Below are 23,477 nucleotides of genomic sequence, written 5' to 3'. Positions count from 1 at the left end.
TCCTTCTTCTGTCACAGATGCAGAAAGTTCCTCCTTTGCTCTCCTCCTTTAACCACTCCACTTGCTCCAATGAGCCCATCCCATCTTCTGATCTCTCTCACACTCACTCCTCCGCTTCCTTACTCTTTTCCTTAACTTTCCTCCGACTCCTCCTTCTCACAATATAAACATGCCTCAGTCTCTCCCATCTTAAAAAACCCACTCTTCACCCCACTTGTCTATCCAACTACTGTCCCATCTCCCTCCCTACTAAATTTCCAGAACTATAATCTACAGTCCACCATCCCTGGATGGAGCTCCTCTCCTTCCATTCCATCCTAGACCTTCTCCAATCTGGCTGCTGCCCCTTGAGCTACGCTGAAAAACCTCTTGCAAAAATTCCTAATAATCTCTTTTTAGCCAAAACTCAGAACCAGTAATCCATCCTCATCCTCTTTGAAGTCAGCCAACTTTGACACCACCAATTACACTTGTCTTGAAATCGTGTCCTCTTTTGGCTTCTAATTGCTTCTTCAACATGTTCTTTGGAGGATCCTCATCTCCCATTCCAGCTTTCTGGGGGGATTCCACAGGGCTCTGCCCTTGGTCTGCCCTTCTCTTGCCCCTTTTCTCTGGGTAATCTTAGCTACAATCATAAATTCGATTACCATCTCTTTGCCAATGATTCACCAATCTTTCTCCCCTCCTCCAGACCTAAGTCCTTCTGTCCAAACTAAAAATCTCAACACGTCTCTCTGACCTCTCCCTCATGGATGCTGTCATAAACATACAGCTACAGGTAGCATAAAATCCCTCCTTTACCTGTAAGGGGTTAAGAAGCTCAAATAACATAGTTGGCACCTGACCAGAAGGACCAATGGGGAAAGAAGATACTTTCAAATCTGGAAGGGCTTGGGAGGAGATATTGGGGGGAGATAGGGCTCCAAGTGGCCCCTCCTTGAATGTTTGTTTAAATTACTTGTTGGTGGCAGCAATACCATCCAAGGATAAGGAAAGGAATTTGTGCCTTGGGAAATTTTTTAACCTAAACTGGTGGAATATAATCTTAGGGGGTCTTTCAATGTGGGTCCCCACATCTGTACCCCAGAGTTCAGGGTGGGGAGGGAACCCTGACAGATGCCTACCAATCAGCTCAAGCAAAACATGGCTAACACAGATGTCTTAATTTTCCCTCCAAAACCTCTCTTCAATGCCACCATGTTGCCTGTCACTCAGGCCTATGATCAGGGCATCATCGTAGTTTCAGATCTTTCTCTAGGCCCTCTCATCTAGGCTGTCTAAACCTTGCAAATTCTTTCTCCACAACATCCCTAAAATGTGGCCCTTCCAATCCATCCACACAGCTAAATCTCTCAGTCAAGTGCTTATCTCACACCTCAATTACTACAAACATCTTTTTCTCCGGCCTTAAATACAATCTTGCCCTGCTCATATCCATTCACAATAATGTGCTGTTCCATGATTAAGGTTTCTAGGCACTATGGTAACATAAATAATAAGAATAATTCTGACATTGCACTCATGCATTCTAAATTTCATTACAAATTTAAATATCAAGCTCACACAAAACTGACAAACATGAGTCAAACGAACAACAACATTAGTTTATCCTATTCGAACGTCTCTTCTTTCCCTTAAGATTAGGGATGTATTTGGTACTCAAGAGCAAGCAACTACAGCAAGTGTCTCCAGTCAAGCATAGTTCAGATAAGCATTGTACAAGCTTCCCCACCTTTCTCTGTTAATGAATTTGAATCCTGAAACCTATGTTCTATTATTCTCAACAAAAGCCTTTCTAACAGAGACAGCCAAAGGCCTATGTTTTCAAACGGTAACTAGTGATTTTGGGTTCATGCATTTTCAGATACTTACCTTGAACCACCTGAAATGCTCAGCACTGCATAACCCTTCTGGGAAAAGGGGGTGGGGGGGAGGGGTATTAAAGCACCTTTAAGGCACGTCAAGTTGGGCAATTCAAAATTAGAGGTACTCAAAATCCACTAGTCACTTTTTAAAATTTAGGCCAAACTTTTTGTTATTGTTGCTCTGTTCTGGTCCTGTGATATTAAACACTGTCCAAAATGGACTAGGATGAGATCAAATAGATTTTCATGAGACCTATTGTGACCTTAACCTACCTCTCCAGAAATCATAGACAGGACTTTTGAACACCGATAAAACACCCCAAATACAAAATAAATAATAATAAATAATAATAAAGATAGCAGTGTTTATCCAATAAACACTGGAAAAGCACTGGGAGAAACAGTTACTTGTACCTGAAAGCTTGTCTATACAGAGCAGTATTGTGGACTACAGGGGTGTGATTTCTAAGGCACACTAACGTGTTGCACATTAATTAGGCCGTGTAAACCTGTTGGTGTGTATAAAAGGCTCCCTAGAGCATTTTAACAGTTTTGTTTGAAACAGTACTACACGAAGTGCACTAGGAAACATTACAAAGAGACTACTCATCAGAGTATATACTTCTACAGTGAGTAATGTATATAATACACATTACTCATTAAAGCATACACAAAGAAAAAACCTCCCCCCACAACTCTGATATGAACAGCTACATAAAACACAAAAATTGCTAATAAACAAACCCAAATCATCAAATTAATAAATCCACAAAAACAGAAGCCATAATTATAGACTAAGTGATCACTATCATGGATTGTCTACTCAGTGTAGCAAAGTACACCACAGGGGTGATTTGTAAGCACGCTAACATGTGCCGTTCTAACTGCCCCACATAAACCCTGCTGGCTCAATCTAAAAAGTACCTAGTTCATATTAACTGTCCCACGTAGATCTTGCTGGCATTAACGTGAACTAGGGACCTGTTCAGAGTGCATTAGGACTTCCTACATGAAGCAGTTAAGAGTTGAGCACGTTAGGGCTTTACAAATCACACCCTATAGAGCACTTTGTCAGTAATACGTAGACAAGTCTTCACTTCCCAATAAAAAGTGTTCTGGTTCTAAAAGAAAATTCAGCTTTGGACACAATTCATTTATTTGTTTGTTACATTTTATTTAAAAAAAAAAAAAAAAAAAGCCTTACACATTCTGTCTCGCTAACCAGAAACTGATGAAACTTTTCCAGTTGTGGTGACTTCCGCAAGATTTTTCTGCTCAAGTTAGTGTGCCATGCTAGCTCTTCTGGATACCTGAATAAACAAAGAGAGACACCCAGTGCAAACTCACCAGAAACTAATGCAACTTCAAAAATCTTTCTAAATGAAAATATACACCCACTTTTCTTTAGGCAATTTACAAATTGTCTAAATTATTTACATACAAGTTGTCTGAAGCGTGCAGAACACAGTACAAAATTAAAATATGTAAGATGGTCAAGTAAGGGAAATATTAGACTTTTAAGATTCCAGGCTTTAAACAATTCTGTTACAACTCTCACTATGACTCTTTCATTGTAACAGCTTAGCTGAATCCACACCACAGATACCCAGGCCAAAATCTGTCATGGGACCATCTGATCTCATAAGAACATAAGAAAGAAAAAGTAAGAAAATGTAAAAACTCAACAGAACAGGACATTATCAAACTACAATATTCCCGCTCCTACCTATGTCAGTACTGGATACACTTTGTGAGGCTATTATTAACCTTTACACTACAGCAGCATCACAACGGATATAGCTGTGATTCATAGCAGACTATCAGAAAGATCACACAAACCACTGCCCCAAAAACTTCCACTGGACTATACTTAGTTGTGCTGTGGCAAGCGGTCAGCGTACAGCGAAGTACAGCCACAACAGCGTTCCCTCTAATTTTTTACACACATGTCCAGAATGAATTTTGTTATGTGCAACAATATGGAGAAACAATTCACGTGGCGGGGGTGGGGTTGGAGTGCAGGGGAGTGCGGGCTCTGGAGTAGGGCCAGGGATAAGGGGTTTGGGGTGAAGGCTGCCCAGGGCTACGGCAAGGAGAGAGCTCTGGGGCCGGGGCCACGAAATAGGCGCCTCTTCCCTGTCCGCGGCAGGTCCAGGCCAGGCTGGGTTGGGGCCAGGGGAGAAGCATCTTTCCCTGCCACAGCACTGAGCACCTGCACAGTGGTTAATAGGCTGCTGCACGGCTGCACAGCTTAGAGGGAACTTAGCTCTGGTTAACTTAGCTCTGCAATCAGACAAATTAAGACTGATTCTGAAAAATGAACTGAAAAATAGAGATTCTCCCCTCCCCCAGATCTTTTTCCGTTCAGTTATAATAATCTTAGGTGGTCACTAGTAACTACAATGGATACAAAACTTTTCAAATAACTATGTGGCGTTTTCCTTTTACTAAAAAATATATACGATGTAAAAAAAAAAAAATTAATTCTATAAGAAACTTCATTTTGGGTATTAAAATGCGATAGAGAAATATCTGCCAAGAACAGTACTACTGAGCACCCTAAATCCATTTTTAGTAGCACCAAAAAGTTATAATATGTATAAAAAATATGCTTAATGCTAAAAGGGGTCATTAGTTATAAGCAATAAGATTTGATTAGCCAGTGGGTATCTTTCAAGAACAACTAGCCAAATCCAGGGTTCAACTTTAAGGTCAGTGAATTCCACTACTAATAGTATATACATTAATTACTAGATAAGGTAGCAAAGGAATAGAGCAAGCTAAACTCTTGAAACAACATATTCTGAGTTTACAAAGTGTCTTAGTTTTCTTACCACTTTAGCGGTTGTGGCACTTGAATTTTTTGCCCATCAACTACCAGGTCCTGCAACTCCTTGAAATACTTGTTCTTCAAGCAGTGCAGAATTTCTTTTGCATGGCTAAAGAAAGAACAAAATGTTTTTGATTAAAAAACAGTTGATTGATTTGAAGAGTGCAATGGCATTTTGGGATGTATAAATAGGGGCATAGCGAGCAGATCGAGGGACGTGATCATCCCCCTCTATTTGACATTGGTGAGGCCTCATCTGGAGTACTGTGTCCAGTTTTAGGCCCCACACTTCAAGAAGGATGTGGATAAATTGGAGAGAGTCCAGCGAAGGGCAACAAAAATGATTAGGGGTCTGGAACACATGAGTTATGAGGAGAGGCTGAGGGAGCTGGGATTGTTTAGTCTGCAGAAGAGAAGAATGAGGGGGGATTTGATAGCTGCTTTCAACTACCTGAGAGGTAGTTCCAGAGAGGATGGTTCTAGACTGTTCTCAGTGGTGGAAGAGGACAGGACAAGGAGTAATGGTCTCCAGCTGCAGTGGGGGAGGTTTAGATTGGATATTAGGAAAAACTTTTTCACTAAGAGGGTGGTGAAACACTGGAATGCGTTGCCTAGGGAGGTGGTGGAATCTCCTTCCTTAGAGGTTTTTAAGGTCAGGCTTGACAAAGCCCTGGCTGGGATGATTTAATTGGGGATGGGTCCTGCTTTTGAGCAGGGGGTTGGACTAGATGTCCTCCTGAGGTCCCTTTCAACCCTGATATTCTATGATTCTATGAAACAAAACTGTTCTGATTACAACACTTCCATCTGGGGCTGAGGGCACCATCATCAATTCTCTCCCATTTCTGTTTGATGGTTACCTTCTACCACCTAGATTTTATCCTTCCCACTTTAAGAAGCAAGATCACACTTTTGTTGATGGTCCTGCATATACCATCTGCCCAGCAGCTCCAGCAACACAGAGAAACTGCCACCAGTTTCACTCTGCTGCTCCTGTTGGGTGAAGTGCTATGTGCACTAGTGCAATTCTGTGCTGCTGCTCCTGTTGCTGGGGCACTGGTCAGGGGGTGTAAAAACAGAAAAAAGACGAATGAAGAATTAATTACAGAGCACAATAAACCCCTCTCACGTGGGGCACCTTTTCGCCACCATTGCCATCTCTACCCTACAGATGAAAACAGGTACAGATTAGGCCAGAAGAAAGAAAATACCCCCACGACAACCCCTGCCGGACCTGGACACACCGCCTGGCAGGCGTAAGAGCAGGGGGCGGGTGACGCCGCTTCCGTGTATCGCGCCATCGGCGTCCCCAGCGGGCGTGGTCGGCTCCCCCCACTCTCCGCAGAAACAGCCTTTTGCGGAGCGCTTCCTACGCCCCCCCCTCCCCCGGGCCCGCGCTCACCTCTTGTAGCCGGTGATGCGCAGGGTGGCGGGGAGCGGCTCCCTCAGCGCCGCCATGAACGGCTCCCACTCGCCCTCGGGCACGATTCGCAGCTCCCGGTAGTAGCGCTCGAACAGCGCGTTCTCCTTGACGATTTCGGGGTAGCCGCCTTCCCAGCCCTGTAAGAGGCGGCGGCGGTCCGCGGGTCAGACGCGGCGCGAGGCAGGGGAGCAGATCGCCCCATGGGCGCGGCTCCCGGGTTGGCAACAGGGAGCTCCCGGCGGGGGGGGGGGGTCTCGCGCGCGAGGATCTGACTAGGAGTCAGAGACCGTCAGCGCGCCCCGGGCCCGAGCAACCTATGCGTGCGGGGGACACAGGCGCTCGGCCCGCGGAGCCTCTACAGCCCAGCCCAGCCCGCCCGGCAGCTGCTTACCGCCTGCTCCCGGCCCTGCCCGTCCCCGCCGCCGCCCCGCTCGCGGCGCTGCTGCTGCCTCTGGCGGTTGCGCTGCCTGCGGCCCATCGCGCGCCGCACGAAACCGGCGGCTACCACGCGCCACGGAGCAATTGTCCCGCAGCCGAAGGCCAGCCGTCACCCAATGTTGTCACGTGGCGCATGCCGTGGCCGAGGTTTTGCGCGTGCGCAGAGTCCTTGCCGGCTGACGGCACTGCATAGAAAGCCCCCTAAGGGCTGACCGCGGATTCGCATGCAGCATAAACTCACGGGTGCTAATGGTCTTCTTCGTTGAGCCAGCCAACAGCGGGAAGCGCCGTTGTTTTAATGAACCGGGGTCTAGCCGGCGGGGAGGACATCTCTGTGTCACTTGTGGGGATTCATTGTTTTATCTTTTTGGACTAGCCCATGAGCATGCCGTCTTTAGGCGCCTGTGTGTCGCCCACATGAGGAAATAAGGGTAGGAACTCGGCCCGATGTCTCAAATTTGTATTAGCTAATCTAAACGATTGACCGCACAACTTCTCCAGTCGATGTTTGCAGAGATTGGGTACCTGACTCGTGCCGTCGTATGTCGATGAAAAGCTGCAACAGAATCCCCCCCCCCCCAAGGCCGCACCCCAAATATCGCCTCTCCGATTGTGACATCTGCGTGGGCGGGCTCACTGCTCAGGGCGAGGGCAGGCAGGCAGGCAGGCGGGGCTCTGGCTCAGCGCAGCTCTTCCTACTCCATCATACAGATTGGCTGGCCTGCTGCCTGTCCCGCCGGTGCGAGTGTTCCGCCGTGCCCACGCCGGCGAGGCGCCAGCGCCTTTTCCACCCAGTGGTCTCACTGGTGCCGCGTGGGCAAACCCCGCCGTTGCTCCCCGCGCGCGGCGCTGCGGCACCGGCCGGTGGGGGCTGAGCGAAAGGCCATGGAAGCGGCGGGCGAGTTGTGGCAGTGGCAGTCGAGGACGGATGAGCGGCGGCTGCTGGAAATCCTGTCCTACGGGCTGGTGGGCATAGGGGCGCTCTCCGCGCTGCTGCTGTGCTTCGTGCGGATGCCGTACGGGCGCTACTTCAGTCACCGCTTCGGCTACCCCGTGCCCGCCCGCCTGGCTTGGACGCTGCAGGAGCTGCCGTCGCTGCTGGTCCCGCTGGGGCTGAGCCTCTTCAGCGGGGCGGCCCGCCTCTCCGAGTGGCCGAACCGGGTCCTGGTGGCGCTCTTCATCGTGCACTACGCGCATAGGTACCAGTGCGGCTCCACGCGGAGTGTCCCTCCGGGCTCCCCCGCTGCGCAGCCCCCGCGGGGAAATCACAGCGTGCAGGGGGCTGCTGGGCGCCCGAGCTTCCGCCGGGAGGCTCAGCCTAGCCTGGGGGTTTGTCCAGGTCTGGCCCTGAGAGGAAAAGGCACAAGATTTGCCAGGTATTGGTGTGGAAGGGTGTGACGTAATCTTGAAGAGCCCCTTGCCCCTGTGACTTCACCCCAGGGCAGTGGTTTTCAAACTTTTTCTGGTGACTCAATTGAAAAAAATTATTGATGCCTGTGACCCAAGGGAGCTGGGGATGAGGGGTTTGGGGTGTGCAGGTGAGGGCTCTGGGTTGGGTCCAGGGTGTGGGGGGGGTCAGGGCTCTGGGCTGGGGATGAGGATGTTGGAGTGGAGGAAGGGGCGGGGGGGGCCTCAGAACTGGGGCAGGGGATTGGGGCATGGGTTTACTTCAGGTGGCTCTTGGTCAGCGGCACAGCGCCGGGTGCAAAGGCAGGCTTCCTGCCTGTCCTGGCACCACGGACCATGCTGCGCCCTGGAAGCGTCCAGCAGCAGGTCCGGCTCCTCACGGCTCTGTCCTGCAGGCATCATCCCCGCCCCCTCCCCCAGCTCCAATTGGCGAGGAACTGGCCAATGGGAGTGCGGAGCTGGTGCTCAGGGCAAGGGCAGCACACAGAGCCCCATATCTGTCTTCCCCCACTCACCCCCTGCCTAGGAGCTGGACCTGCTCGAGGCCGCTTCTGGGGCACAGCGCAGTGTCCGAACAGGTTGGGACTACCCTGCCTTAGTCGGAGAGCACCACCGTCAGGACTTTTAACGTCCCGGTTGGCAGTGATGACAAGAGCTGCCGCAACACAGTGCCTTTCATTCCGTGACCCAGTACTTGGTTGCGACCCACAGTTTGAAAACCATTGCCCTATGGTGACCACACATCCTGATTTTATAGGGACAGGCCCAGTATTCAGGGTTTTTCCTAATAAAAGGCACCTATTACCCCTTATCCCCGTTGCGATTTTTCACATTTGCGATCTGGTCAGTCTACCTCATCCTAACTTTTTGCCTGGTCATGCCAGAGGGGTTGGAGTGGCATGTGCTTCAAAATGGCAGGGGCTGAGGGTAAGGACAGTAGGTTGAGGTGATGTCCTGTGTGTGAGGTAATGCTGGTCATGTGGGAACAGGGTCATGCTGAGATGGGGTGTGAGGATCCTGGAGCAGGGTACTGAAATGTCAGGATTCTGGGAATGCATGAGTAATTTACCCTATCTCTACATCTTGCACACATGGGCTCCCATGGGGCTGGGCTCACTGGTGTATCAGGGTATGTCCACGCAAACTTAGGCTCGAGTCCAAACCCGCCTTCTGTCCACACAGAAACTAGTTGAATTTGGGCCTATGGACCCTGCTGGAGGTGGTGGGTCAGAGCTCAAATCCTCCTCTGACGTAGCTCAGAACTCATGTGTTTTGAAGTGTCGACACAGTTCAAGTGAGAGTCCATCCACACGGCCCGGTGGCAGCAGCTTGCTAGACTCAAGGTAGTGGGGGCTCATGCTGTTGCTCTATAACTAGCTGTAAGAAAAGGAGTACTTGTGGCACCTTAGCCCTGGTCTACACTAGGACTTTAGGTCGAATTTAGCAGCGTTAAATCGATGTAAACCTGCACCCGTCCACACAATGAAGCCCTTTATTTCGACTTAAAGGGCTCTTAAAATCGATTTCCTTACTCCACCCCTGACAAGTGGATTAGTGGTTAAATCGACGTTGCCGGCTCGAATTTGGGGTACTGTGGACACAATTTGATGGTATTGGCCTCCGGGAGCTATCCCAGAGTGCTTCATTGTGACCGCTCTGGATAGCACTCTCAACTCAGATGCACTGGCCAGGTAGACAGGAAAAGAACCGCGAACTTTTGAATCTCATTTCCTGTTTGGCCAGCGTGGAAAGCTGCAGGTGACCATGCAGAGCTCATCAGCACAGGTGACCATGATGGAGTCCCAGAATTGCAAAAGAGCCCCAGCATGGACTGAACGGAAGGTACGGGATCTGATTGCTGTTTGGGGAGAGGAATCCGTGCTATCAGAACTCTGTTCCAGTTTTCGAAATGCCAAAACCTTTGTGAAAATCTCCCAGGGCATGAAGGACAGAGGCCATAACAGGGACCCGAAGCAGTGCCGCGTGAAACTGAAGGAGCTGAGGCAAGCCTACCAGAAAACCAGAGAGGCGAACAGCCGCTCTGGGTCAGAGCCCCAAACATGCCGCTTCTATGATGAGCTGCATGCCATTTTAGGGGGTTCAGCCACCACTACCCCAGCCGTGTTGTTTGACTCCTTCAATGGAGATGGAGGCAATACGGAAGCAGGTTTTGGGGACGAAGAAGATTCATAGATAGATTCATAGATATTTAGGTCAGAAGGGACCATTATGATCATCTAGTCTGACCTCCTGCACAATGCAGGCCACAGAATTTCACCCACCACTCCTAAAAAAGACCTCACACCTATATCTGTGCTATTGAAGTCCTCAAATTGTAGTTTGAAGACCTCAAGGAGCAGAGAATCCTCCAGCAAGTGACCCGTGCCCCATGCTACAGAGGAAGGCGAAAAACCTCCAGGGCCTTCCAATCTGCCCTGGAGGAAAATTCCTTCCCGACCCCAAATATGGCGATCAGCTAAACCCTGAGCATATGGGCAAGATTCATCAGCCAGATACTACAGAAAATTCTTTCCCGGGTAACTTGGATCTTACCCCATCTAAAAACCCATCACAGGCCATTGGGCGTATTTACCATGAATATTTAATTACCAAAACCATGTTATCCCATCATACCATCTCCTCCATAAACTTATCGAGTTTAATCTTAAAGCAAGATAGATCTTTTGCCCCCACTACTTCCCTCGGAAGGCTATTCCAAAACTTCACTCCTCTGATGATGATGATGATGAGGTTGTAGATAGCTCACAGCAAGCAAGCGGAGAAACCGGTTTTCCCGACAGCCAGGAACTGTTTCTCAACCTAGACCTGGAGCCAGTACCCCCCGAACCCACCCAAGGCTGCCTCCTGGACCCAGCAGGCGGAGAAGGGACCTCTGGTGAGTGTACCTTTTAAGATACTGTATATGGTTTAAAAGCAAGCATGTGAAAGGATTACTTTGCCCTGGCATTTGCGGTTCTCCTAGATGTAGTCCTAAAACCTTTGCAAAAGGTTTCTGGGGAGGGCAGCCTTATTGCGTCCTTCATGGTAGGACACTTTACCACTCCAGGCCAGTAACACGTACTCGGGAATCATTGTACAACAGAGCATTACAGTGTATGTTTGCTGGCATTCAAACAACATCCGTTCTTTATCTCTCTGTGTTATCCTCAGGAGAGTGAGATATAATTCATGGTCACCTGGTTGAAATAGAGTGCTTTTCTTCAGGGGACACTCAGAGGAGCCCATTCCTGCTGGGCTGTTTGCCTGTGGCTAAACAGAAATGTTCCCCGCTGTTAGCCACAAGGAGGGGGGAAGGTTGAGGGGGTAGTCACACGGTTGGAGGAGGCAAAATGCGACCTTGTAACGAAAGCACATGTGCTATGTATGTAACGTTAACAGCAAGGTTTACCCTGAAAGAGTGTAGCCACTGTTTTATAAAATATGTCTTTTTAAATACCGCTGTCCCTTTTTTTTTCTCCACCAGCTGCATGTGTTTCAATGATCACAGGATCTTCTCCTTCCCAGAGGCTAGTGAAGCTTAGAAAGAAAAAAAAACGCACTCGCGATGAAATGTTCTCCGAGCTCATGCTGTCCTCCCACACTGACAGAGCACAGACGAATGCGTGGAGGCAAATAATGTCAGAGTGCAGGAAAGCACAAAATGACCGGGAGGAGAGGTGGCGGGCTGAAGAGAGTAAGTGGCGGGCTGAAGAGAGTAAGTGGCGGGCTGAAGACAGGGCTGAAGCTCAAATGTGGCGGCAGCGTGATGAGAGGAGGCAGGATTCAATGCTGAGGCTGCTGCAGGACCAAATGCTGAGGCTGCTGCAGGACCAAACCAGTATGCTCCAGTGTATGGTTGAGCTGCAGCAAAGGCAGCTGGAGCACAGACTGCCACTGCAGCCCCTCTGTAACCAACCGCCCTCCTCCCCAAGTTCCATAGCCTCCACACCCAGACGCCCAAGAACGCGGTGTGGGGGCCTCCGGCCAACCAGCCACTCCACCACAGAGGATTGCCCCAAAAAAAGAAGGCTGTCATTCAATAAATTTTAAAGTTGTAAACTTTTAAAGTGCTGTGCTTAAAGTGCTGTGTGGCATTTTCCTTCCCTCCTCCACCACCCCTCCTGGGCTACCTTAGTAGTCATCCCCCTATTTGTGTGATGAATGAATAAAGAATGCATGAATGTGAAGCAACAATGACTTTATTGCCTCTGCAAGCGGTGATGGAAGGGAGGAGGGGCGGGTGGTTAGCTTACAGAGAAGTAGAGTGAACCAAGGGGCGGGGGGTTTCATCAAGGAGAAACAAACAGAACTTTCACACCGTAGCCTGGCCAGTCATGAAACTGGTTTTCAAAGCTTCTCTGATGCGTACCGCGCCCTCCTGTGCTCTTCTAACCGCCCTGGTGTCTGGCTGCGCGTAACCAGCAGCCAGGCAATTTGCCTCAACCTCCCACCCCGCCATAAACGTCTCCCCCTTACTCTCACAGATTTTGTGGAGCACACAGCAAGCAGTAATAACAGTGGGAATATTGGTTTCGCTGAGGTCTAAGCGAGTCAGTAAACTGCGCCAGCGCGCCTTTAAACGTCCAAATGCACATTCTACCACCATTCTGCACTTGCTCAGCCTGTAGTTGAACAGCTCCTGACTACTGTCCAGGCTGCCTGTGTACGGCTTCATGAGCCATGGCATTAAGGGGTAGGCTGGGTCCCCAAGGATACATATAGGCATTTCAACATCCCCAACAGTTATTTTCTGGTCTGGGAATAAAGTCCCTTCCTGCAGCTTTTGAAACAGACCAGAGTTCCTGAAGATGCGAGCATCATGCACCTTTCCCGGCCATCCCACGTTGATGTTGGTGAAACGTCCCTTGTGATCCACCAGAGCTTGCAGCACTATCGAAAAGTACCCCTTGCGGTTTATGTACTCGGCGGCTTGGTGCTCCGGTGCCAAGATAGGGATATGGGTTCCGTCTATAGCCCCACCACAGTTAGGGAATCCCATTGCAGCAAAGCCATCCACTATGACCTGCACATTTCCCAGGGTCACTACCCTTGATATCAGCAGATCTTTGATTGCGTGGGCTACTTGCATCACAGCAGCCCCCACAGTAGATTTGCCCACTCCAAATTGATTCCCAACTGACCAGTAGCTGTCTGGCGTTGCAAGCTTCCACAGGGCTATCGCCACTCGCTTCTCAACTGTGAGGGCTGCTCTCATCTTGGTATTCATGCGCCTCAGGGCAGGGGAAAGCAAGTAACAAAGTTCCATGAAAGTGCCCCTACGCATGCGAAAGTTTCGCAGCCACTGGGAATCATCCCAGACCCGCAACACGATGCGGTCCCACCAGTCTGTGCTTGTTTCCCGAGTCCAGAATCGGCGTTCCACAGCATGAACCTGCCCCATTAGGACCATGATGCATGCATTGGCAGGGCCCATGCTTTCAGAGAAATCTGTGTCCATGTCCTGAACACTCACGTGACCGAGCTGACGTCGCCTCCTCGCCCGGTATCGCTTTGCCAGGTTCTGGTGCTGCATATACTGCTGGATAATGCGTGTGGTGTTTAATGTGCTCCTAATTGCCAAAGTGAGCTGAGCGGCCTCCATGCTTGCCTTGGTATGGCGTCCGCACAGAAAAAAGGCGCGGAACGATTGTCTGCCGTTGCTCTGACGGAGGGAGGGGCGACTGAAGGAATTGGCGGCTGTGATTGCAGAGCCATTGGCCATTATCTTTGAAAACTCGTGGCGAACCGGGGAAGTCCCGGATGACTGGAAAAAGGCTAATGTAGTGCCAATCTTTAAAAAAGGGAAGAAGGAGGATCCTGGGAACTACAGGCCAGTCAGCCTTACTTCAGTCCCTGGAAAAATCATGGAGCAGGTCCTCAAAGAATCAATCCTGAAGCACTTGCATGAGAGGAAAGTGATCAGGAACAGCCAGCATGGATTCACCAAGGGTAGGTCATGCCTGACTAATCTAATTGCCTTTTATGATGAGATTACTGGTTCTGTGGATGAAGGGAAAGCAGTGGATGTATTGTTTCTTGACTTTAGCAAAGCTTTTGACACGGTCTCCCACAGTATTCTTGTCAGCAAGTTAAGGAAGTATGGGCTGGATGAATGCACTACAAGGTGGGTAGAAAGCTGGCTAGATTGTCGGGCTCAACGGGTAGTGATCAATGGCTCCATATCTAGTTGGCAGCCGGTATCAAGTGGAGTGCCCCAAGGGTCGGTCCTGGGGCTGGTTTTGTTCAATATCTTCATAAATGATCTGGAGGATGGTGTGGATTGCACTCTCAGCAAATTTGCGGATGATACTAAACTGGGAGGAGTGGTAGATACGCTGGAGGGGAGGGATAGGATACAGAAGGACCTAGACAAATTGGAGGATTGGGCCAAAAGAAATCTGATGAGGTTCAATAAGGATAAGTGCAGGGTCCTGCACTTAGGACGGAAGAACCCAATGCACAGCTACAGACTAGGGACCGAATGGCTAGGCAGCAGTTCTGCAGAAAAGGACCTAGGGGTGACAGTGGACGAGAAGCTGGAGATCAGTCAGCAGTGTGCCCTTGTTGCCAAGAAGGCCAATGGCATTTTGGGATGTATAAGTAGGGGCATAGCGAGCAGATCGAGGGACGTGATCGTTCCCCTGTATTCGACATTGGTGAGGCCTCATCTGGAGTACTGTGTCCAGTTTTGGGCCCCACACTTCAAGAAGGATGTGGATAAATTGGAGAGAGTCCAGCGAAGGGCAACAAAAATGATTAGGGGACTGGAACACATGAGTTATGAGGAGAGGCTGAGGGAGCTGGGATTGTTTAGCCTGCAGAAGAGAAGAATGAGGGGGGATTTGATAGCTGCTTTCAACTACCTGAAAGGGGGTTCCAAAGAGGATGGCTCTAGACTGTTCTCAATGGTAGCAGATGACAGAAAGAGGAGTAATGGTCTCAAGTTGCAGTGGGGGAGGTTTAGATTGGATATTAGGAAAAACTTTTTCACTAAGAGGGTGGTGAAACACTGGAATGCGTTACCTAGGGAGGTGGTAGAATCTCCTTCCTTAGAGGTTTTTAAGGTCAGGCTTGACAAAGCCCTGGCTGGGATGATTTAACTGGGAATTGGTCCTGCTTTGAGCAGGGGGTTGGACTAGATGACCTTCTGGGGTCCCTTCCAACCCTGATATTCTATGATTCTATGACTGACGACACGGCTTACAGGGTTGGCTTCAGGGAGCTAAAATCAACAAAGGGGGTGTCTTTACATCAAGGAGTATTTCAGGCAGGACTTCACGGAGGGTTCCAATAAGAAATGGTGCACCTAAGTTATCGTTCTTATTGGAACAAGGAGGTTAGCCTGGCCTTTCATTGATACATGGCTAGATTTACCTCGCTGCACCTTCTCTGTGAGTGACTGCTGTGTGACCTAGAGGAATGAGTCCCCTAGACAGGGGAGGAGGCAAATGAGTACAAAACAAATCTGGTCTATTTCTTGTTTTGACCCACTCCATCTATCTTTTACATCTTTGGCTGGCAGCAGACGGTGCAGAAGGACTGCATGCCATCCACATCTCATGGCTGCTCGGCAGAAGATGGTACAGTACGACTGCTAGCCATCCTCATCTCTTGCCTGCCTGGCAGAAGATGGTACAATACGACTACTAGCAATCCTCATCTCTTGCCTGCCTGGCAGAAGATGGTACAGTACGACTGCTAGCAGTCTGTATCGCCTGCCCGCTCACCATAAGACGGTTCAATAGGACTGACTGCAGGACTAAAGAGAATGACCTGGTCAAGTCACTCCAAATTTAGTCCCTGCGCCCATGTCTGCCCAGGCGCTCCCAGCCGACGTGGCCAGGAGCACCTCGGACACGACGAGGACGACTACCAGTCGTATTGCACCGTCTGCTGCCAGAAGGCAATGGGTTGCTGCTACTGTGCAGCAAAGCCGTACCGCGTCTGCCAGCACCCAGGAGACATAGGGTGACGGTTACCTGAGCGGGCTCCATGCTTGCCGTGGTATGGCGTCTGCACAGGTAACTCAGGAAAAAAGGCGCAAAACGATTGTCTGCCCTTGCTTTCACGGAGGGAGGGAGGGAACGGGGGCCTGACGATACGTACCCAGAACCACCCGCGACAATGTTTTAGCCCCATCAGAGTGCTCCATTGTGACTGCTCTGGACAGCACTCTCAGATGCCCGATTGTTTGCCGTTGCTCTGACGCCGGGAGGGGCGACTGAGGACACGGCTTACAGGGTTGGCTTCAGGGAGCTAAAATCAACAAAGGGGGTGTCTTTACATCTAGGAGTATTTCAGGCAGGACTTCACGGAGGGTTCCAATAAGAAATGGTGCACCTAAGTTATCGTTCTTATTGGAACAAGAAGGTTAGCCTGGCCTCTGATTGATACATGGCTAGATTTACCTCGCTGCACCCTCTCTGTGAGTGACTGCAGTGTGACCTAGAAGAATGAGTCCCCTAGACAGGGGAGGGGGGGAAGCAAATGAGTACAAAACAAATCTGGTCTATTTCTTGTTTTGACCCACTCCATCTATCTTTTACATCTTTGGCTGGCAGCAGACGGTGCAGAAGGACTGCATGCCATCCACATCTCATGGCTGCTCGGCAGAAGATGGTACAGTACGACTGCTAGCAGTCCGTATCGCCTGCCCGCTCACCATAAGACGGTTCAATAGGACTGACTGCAGGACTAAAGAGAATGACCTGGTCAAGTCACTCCAAATTTAGTCCCTGCGCCCATGTCTGCCCAGGCACTCCCAGCCGACGTGGCCAGGAGCACCTCGGACATGACGATGACGGCTACCAGTCGTACTGTACCGTCTGCTGCCACAAGGCAAGGGGTTGCTGCTACTGTGTAGCAATGCCGTACCGCGTCTGCCAGCACTCAGGAGACATAGGGTGATGGTTACCTGAGCGGGCTCCATGCTTGCCGTGGTATGGCGTCTGCACAGGTAACTCAGGAAAAAAGGCGCGAAACGATTGTCTGCCCTTGCTTTCACGGAGGGAGGGAGGGAACGGGGGCCTGACGATATGTACCCAGAACCACCCGCGACAATGTTTTAGCCCCATCAGGCATTGGGATCTCACCCCAGAATTCCAATGGGCAGCGGAGACTGCGGGAACTGTGGGATAGCTACCCAAAGTGCAACGCTCCGGAAGTCGACTCTAGCCTCGGTACTGTGGAAGCGCTCCGCCAAGTTAATGCACTTAATGCACTTAGAGCATTTTCTGTGGGGACACACACACTCGAATATATAAAACCGATTTCTAAAAAACCGACTTCTATAAATTCGACCTTATTCCGTAGTGTAGACATACCCTTAGAGACTAACCAATTTATTTGAGCATAAACTTTCGTGAGCTACAGCTCACTTCATCAGATGCATACTGTGGAAAGTATAGAAGATCTTTTTATACACACAAAGCATGAAAAAATGGGTGTTTACCACTACAAAAGGTTTTCTCTCCCCCCACCCCGCTCTCCTGCTAGTAATAGCTTATCTAAAGTGATCACTCTCCTTACAATGTGTATGATAATCAAGTTGGGCAATTTCCAGCACAAATCCAGGTTTTCTGCCCCATTAGACCTAATTAAGGTTTTTCCTAATATCCAACCTAAACCTCCCCCACTGCAACTTGAGACCATTACTCCTTGTCCTGTCCTCTTCCACCACTGAGAACAGTCTAGAACCATCCTCTCTGGAACCACCTCTCAGGTAGTTGAAAGCAGCTATCAAATCCCCCCTCATTCTTCTCTTCCGCAGACTAAACAATCCCAGTTCCCTCAGCCTCTCCTCATAAGTCATGTGTTCCAGACCCCTAATCATTTTTGTTGCCCTTCGCTGGACTCTCTCCAGTTTCTCCACATCCTTCTTGTAGTGTGGGACCCAAAACTGGACACAGTACTCCAGATGAGGCCTCACCAATGTCGAATAGAGGGGGACGATCACGTCCCTCGATCTGCTCGCTATACCCCTACTTATACATCCCAAAATGCCATTGGCCTTCTTGGCAACAAGGGCACACTGCTGACTGATCTCCAGCTTCTCGTCCACTGTCACCCCTAGATCCTTTTCCGCAGAACTGCTGCCTAGCCATTCGGTCCCTAGTCTGTAGCTGTGCATTGGGTTCTTCTGTCCTAAGTGCAGGACCCTGCACTTATCCTTATTGAACCTCATCAGGTTTCTTTTGGCTCAATCCTCCAATTTGTCTAGGTCCCTCTGTATCCTATCCCTGCCCTCCAGCGTATCTACCACTCCTCCCAGTTTAGTATCATCCGCAAATTTGCAGAGAGTGCAATCCACACCATCCTCCGGATCATTTATGAAGATATTGAACAAAACCGGCCCCAGGACCGACCCCTGGGGCACTCCACTTGACACCGGCTGCCAACTAGACATGGAGCCATTGATCACTACCCGTTGAGCCCGACAATCTAGCCAACTTTCTACCCACCTTACAGTGCAATCATCCAGCCCATACTTCTTTAATTTGCTGACAAGAATACTGTGGGAGACCGTGTCAAAAGCTTTGCTAAAGTCAAGAAACAATACATCCACTGCTTTCCCTTCATCCACAGAACCAGTAATCTCATCATAGAAGGCGATTAGATTAGTCAGGCATGACCTTCCCTTGGTGAATCCATGCTGACTGTTCCTGATCACTCTCCTCTCATGTAAGTGCTTCAGGATTGATTCTTTGAGGACCTGCTCCATGATTTTTCCAGGGACTGAAGTGAGGCTTACTGGCCTGTAGTTCCCAGGATCCTCCTTCTTCCCTTTTTTAAAGATTGGCACTACATTAGCCGTTTTCCAGTCATCCGGGACTTCCCCGGTTCGCCACGAGTTTTCAAAGATAATGGCCAATGGCTCTGCAATCACAGCCGCCAGTTCCTTTAGCACTCTCGGATGCAACTCGTCCGGCCCCATGGACTTGTGCACGTCCAGCTTTTCTAAATAGTCCCTAACCACCTCTTTCTCCACAGAGGGCTGGCCATCTATTCCCCATGTTGTGATGCCCAGCACAGCAGTCTGGGAGCTGACCTTGTTCGTGAAGACAGAGGCAAAAAAAGCATTGAGTACATTAGCTTTTTCCACATCCTCTGTCACTAGGTTGCCTCCCTCATTCATTAAGGGGCCCACACTTTCCTTGGCTTCAAACCAGCAGCACTGCTATGGATACCCGCATGGCCCCACAGTATGCCAACATTTTTATGGCTGACTTAGAAAAACGCTTCCTCAGCTCTCGTCCCCTAACGTCCCTACTCTACTTGCGCTATATTGATGACATCTTCATCATCTGGACCCATGGAAAAGAAGCCCTTGAGGAATTCTACCATGATTACAACAATTTCCATCCCACCATCAACCTCAGCCTGGTCCAGGCCACACAAGAGATCCACTTCCTGGACACTACAGTGCTAATAAACGATGGTCACATAAACACCACCCTATACCGGAAACCTACTGACCGCTATTCCTACCTACATGCCTCCAGCTTTCACCCTGACCACACCACACGATCCATTGTCTACAGCCAAGCTCTGCAATACAACCGCATTTGCTCCAACCCCTCAGAGACAAACACCTACAAGATCTCTATCAAGCATTCTTACAACTACAATACCCACCTGCGGAAGTGAAGAAACAGATTGATAGAGCCAGAAGAGTACCCAGAAGTCACCTACTACAGGACAGGCCTAACAAAGAAAATAACAGAACGCCACTAGCCGTCACCTTCAGCCCCCAACTAAAACCCCTCCAACGCATTATTAAGGATCTACAACCTATCCTGAAGGTTGACCCAACACTCTCCTTGTGGCAGTTCAATGATGAGACAGAACACAGCTTTATGCAAGCAAGCAGGCTGGTTAGCTGAGATGGGCTTTTCTGCCCCCCGCCTTCCACCCTCTCCTTTTATTATATTTCTCCCCCCTAAGCATTACACACTGCTACCGCAAAAAGATACACAAAGGAATTTATGACGTTGATTAATATACTTATTTACCATCCTTTATCTACTACAATCCTGGTTCTCAGGCCTTGAGCCCAGGCTAAGAAAGCTTCCCACGGACGCTGTCCCAACAATCAAGTTCTCATGGTTCATATCTAGCCCTTGTCCTTGGATAGAGCAATGTGTGCATTGCTTCTACAAAACAGTCAGGGTGTGCCCTGCCTGCTTCCAGGTGGAATAGCTAAACATTAACCCTTCATCTCACAAATCTTGGGAGACAGGCCAGTCCTTGCCTACAGACAGCCCCCCAACCTGAAGCAAATACTCTCCAGCAACCACATACCACACAACAGAACCACTAACCCAGGAACTTATCCTTGCAACAAAGCCCGTTGCCAACTGTGCCCACATATCTATTCAGGGGACACCATCACAGGGCCTAATAACGTCAGCCACACTATCAGAGGCTCGTTCACCTGCACATCCACCAGTGTGATATATGCCATCATGTGCCAGCAATGCCCCTCTGCCATGTACATTGGTCAAACTGGACAGTCTCTACGTAAAAGAATAAATGGACACAAATCAGACGTCAAGAATTATAACATTCAAAAACCAGTCGGAGAACACTTCAATCTCTCTGGTCATGCGATCACAGACATGAAAGTTGCGATATTACAACAGAAAAACTTCAAGACCAGGCTCCAGTGAGAGACTGTTGAATTGGAATTCATTTGCAAATTGGATACAATTAACTTAGGCTTGAATAGAGACTGGGAGTGGCTAAGTCATTATGCAAGGTAACCTATTTCCCCTTTTTATTTTCTACCCTCTCTCCCTCCCCCCCCCCCGACGTTCTTGTTAAACCCTGGATTTGTGCTGGAAATGGCCCAACTTGATTGTAAGGACACATTGTAAGGAGAGTTATCACTTTAGATAAGCTATTACCAGCAGGAGAGTGGGGTGGGGGGAGAGAAAACCTTTTGTAGTGGTAAACACCCATTTTTTCATGCTTTGTGTGTATAAAAAGATCTTCTGTACTTTCCACAGTATGCATCCGATGAAGCGAGCTGTAGCTCACGAAAGCTTATGCTCAAATAAATTGGTTAGACTCTAAGGTGCCACAAGTACTCCTTTTCTTTTTGCGAATACAGACTAACACGGCTGTTACTCTGAAATCTGATAACTAGCTGTGTAGACAGCGTTTTGTACTTGTCTGCTGTACTGGGTTGACACTGGTGCCTGTGGTACCAGGACCACACTCGAAAGGGGCCCTGTGGCCCCCCTACTTGTGCTTCCCCCTGAGGCCCCCACCCGCTCAGTCTCTTTCCCCTGAGACCCTGCTGGCCGCTCGCTCCTCTCTGCTCCTTTGCCTCTCTCTACACCCACTGCTCACTGTCTTTTGCCCCCTCTTGTGATGTTGCCGCCCCATAAGGCTTTATGGAAATATGCTTATGTCATATTCATAACTAAAATATGTTTAATGCTACATATGCCATGTAACATATCTCTGTAAAGGTTTCAGAGTAGCATCCGTGTTAGTCTGTATTCGCAAAAAGAAAAGGAGTACTTCTGGCACTTTAGAGACTAACCAATTTATTTGGGCATAAGCTTTCGTGAGCTACAGCTCACTTCATCGGATGCATTCAGTGGAAAATACAGTGAGGAGATGTAAAGGTTGTGATCTACTGAATCTATTAATGCTATTTGTATGCATGTATCATTTTTGTATTCGAAGTTATGAATATTGGCTGTGTACTTGCTTGATTTTTAAGTAGCCTTTGTAAAGCATTTGGTCAGCTTCTTGAGAAAGGAATGTACAAATTAAGTGCCAGCACTTAAGGGACAGTGGATCTTGGAAGGCTCCAATCCACATAAGAAGTCTACATGAGGATGTTCAAGGTCGCATGCGAGCAATGGCTGCTGCCTGTAAAAACTGAGTCATGCATGGACATGTGACTTACCTAGGTGAGTCCAAAACTCCATCTTGGAGCTGGACTTTGCATAGGAGAGAGGAAGGGGTCTCCACCCACAAGAGACCATTTGGTCTTCAGCTGGCTAAAGAGAGAGCCTCTCCACCCCCAAGGATACCTGCTTGGTAATTCACTTTGTTCCGTCTGTTACTACTTGGAACCACTTAAATCCTACTTTCTGTATTTAATAAAATCACTATTTACTTATTAATTAACCCAAAGTGTGTATCAATACCTGGGAGGGGGACAGATAGCTGTGCATATCTTTCTATCAGTGTTATAGAAGGCGAACAATTTATGAGTTTAAGCTTTATACAAGGTAAAACGGATTTATTTGGGGTTTGGACCCCATTGGGAGTTATACATCTGAGTGTTAAAGATGCTTTCTGTTTAAGCCTGCAGCTTTGGGGCACGTGGTTCAGACCCTGGGTCTCTGTTGGAGCAGACTGGCGTGTCTGGCTCTACAAGACAGGGTGCATGTCTGGCTCAACAAGACAGGAGTCCCAAGCTGCCAGGGAAAGCAGGGACAGAAGTAGTCTTAGCACGTCAGTTGGCAGCCCCAAGGGAGTTTCTGTGATCCAACCCGTCACACCTGTTATTCATCCTTGTGGCATAGCCCTCCCACTTTTAAAAGTGATGGGGCCATGGCCCTGTGACTCTTTCTCCCCCCCTCCCTACCTTTTTCCAGTGCCCCAGTTGCCAGGTGTCCACAGACCTGGCCTGACCAGACATTAAAAGTTCGGTTATAGCAGTAACCGCAATCAGAGCAGTTGCTGCTGCCTGGAGGAGCTGCAGCTCAGCGGGAGAGAGAACTGTCTCCCAAGGTACCTACATCTTTGTCAGAGTGGATCCAACTCCGTGCAGCCCTGGGAGGGATCCTATCTGCCCTCTCCCACACCCTACTGTCTTTACCCCCAGCCCCTGCCTCAGTCTGGGGGTAGACCCTCCCCCACCCTGCTGTGCTCTTGTTTCTGGCCCCTATCTCGCTCCGGGGACTGATCTGCCTCCTTCTCTGCTGTGTTTGCCCTGGCCCCTGCTTTATTTCGGAGACCAACCCAGGCAGGACCCCTAGTAGCCCAGCTCTGGTCTCTTCATCCCCCACACCCTCCATGCTGCCGCTCGTGCTGCCCTGCAGCTTCCTGCTACCCCAGTCCTGAATTCCCCCCCACACTCTGCTGGTACCCCTCACTCCCAATCCACAGCTCCCTGCCAGCCCAGCCCTTTCGTTTTGTTTCTGCACTGCAGTCATTTACGGTAATGAACATGGTGTCATGCTGTCAGCAGCGTAGGTTCGTATGTATGCACTGAGATATACTGCAGGCATGGGTGAGGAGCAGAGCAGGAGACTATAAATCTAGAAGAACAAATGAACAAGTCCAAATGATAAAGAAAATAATGATGAGAAACCATTTGTGTCACTCAAAAACGGAGCCATAAAGCAGAAGTTGAAGATCAGAATGCAAATCTGTGTTGCGTAAACAGTTATTTCATTAATAACAGTATAGAGATTCCTGGTGATGATATTAATACTACTGGTACCGATGAGTGTGTAATAAATTATACTATTATGGCAGTGGGTCCAGC

General features: G+C 49.1%; 2 protein-coding genes across 5 annotated transcripts in view; one reads left to right on the top strand and one right to left on the bottom strand.

The window, feature by feature from the left end:
- The window catches only part of NSUN2 (NOP2/Sun RNA methyltransferase 2), a 49,074-nt gene extending 42,379 nt beyond the window's left edge, over positions 1-6,695 (bottom strand). The window contains exons 1-4 of one of the 2 annotated variants that reach the window (XM_073332404.1): positions 6,510-6,695; positions 6,098-6,255; positions 4,700-4,804; positions 3,070-3,175 (exon numbers count right to left, since the gene is read on the bottom strand). In XM_073332404.1, the coding sequence (XP_073188505.1) occupies positions 3,070-3,175; positions 4,700-4,804; positions 6,098-6,255; positions 6,510-6,596 (456 nt within the window). In that variant the 5' untranslated portion in view covers positions 6,597-6,695. The remainder of the gene's footprint in view (positions 1-3,069; positions 3,176-4,699; positions 4,805-6,097; positions 6,256-6,509) is intronic. The other variant, XM_073332405.1, reaches the window with a different exon arrangement.
- SRD5A1 (steroid 5 alpha-reductase 1) overlaps positions 6,304-23,477 on the top strand; it is a 66,632-nt gene continuing 49,458 nt past the window's right edge. For 2 of the 3 annotated variants that reach the window (XM_073332407.2, XM_073332406.2), the window contains exon 1: positions 6,304-7,932. In XM_073332407.2, coding sequence (XP_073188508.1) covers positions 7,442-7,932 — 491 coding nt within the window. In that variant the 5' untranslated portion in view covers positions 6,304-7,441. The remainder of the gene's footprint in view (positions 7,933-23,477) is intronic. The other variant, XM_073332409.2, reaches the window with a different exon arrangement.

The sequence above is a fragment of the Lepidochelys kempii genome, chromosome 2 (genome assembly GCF_965140285.1).
Source record: "Lepidochelys kempii isolate rLepKem1 chromosome 2, rLepKem1.hap1, whole genome shotgun sequence".
Lineage (NCBI taxonomy): Eukaryota > Metazoa > Chordata > Testudines > Cheloniidae > Lepidochelys > Lepidochelys kempii.
Note: the sequence above shows the minus strand (reverse complement) of the source record. Positions and strands in the feature narration are given on the sequence as shown.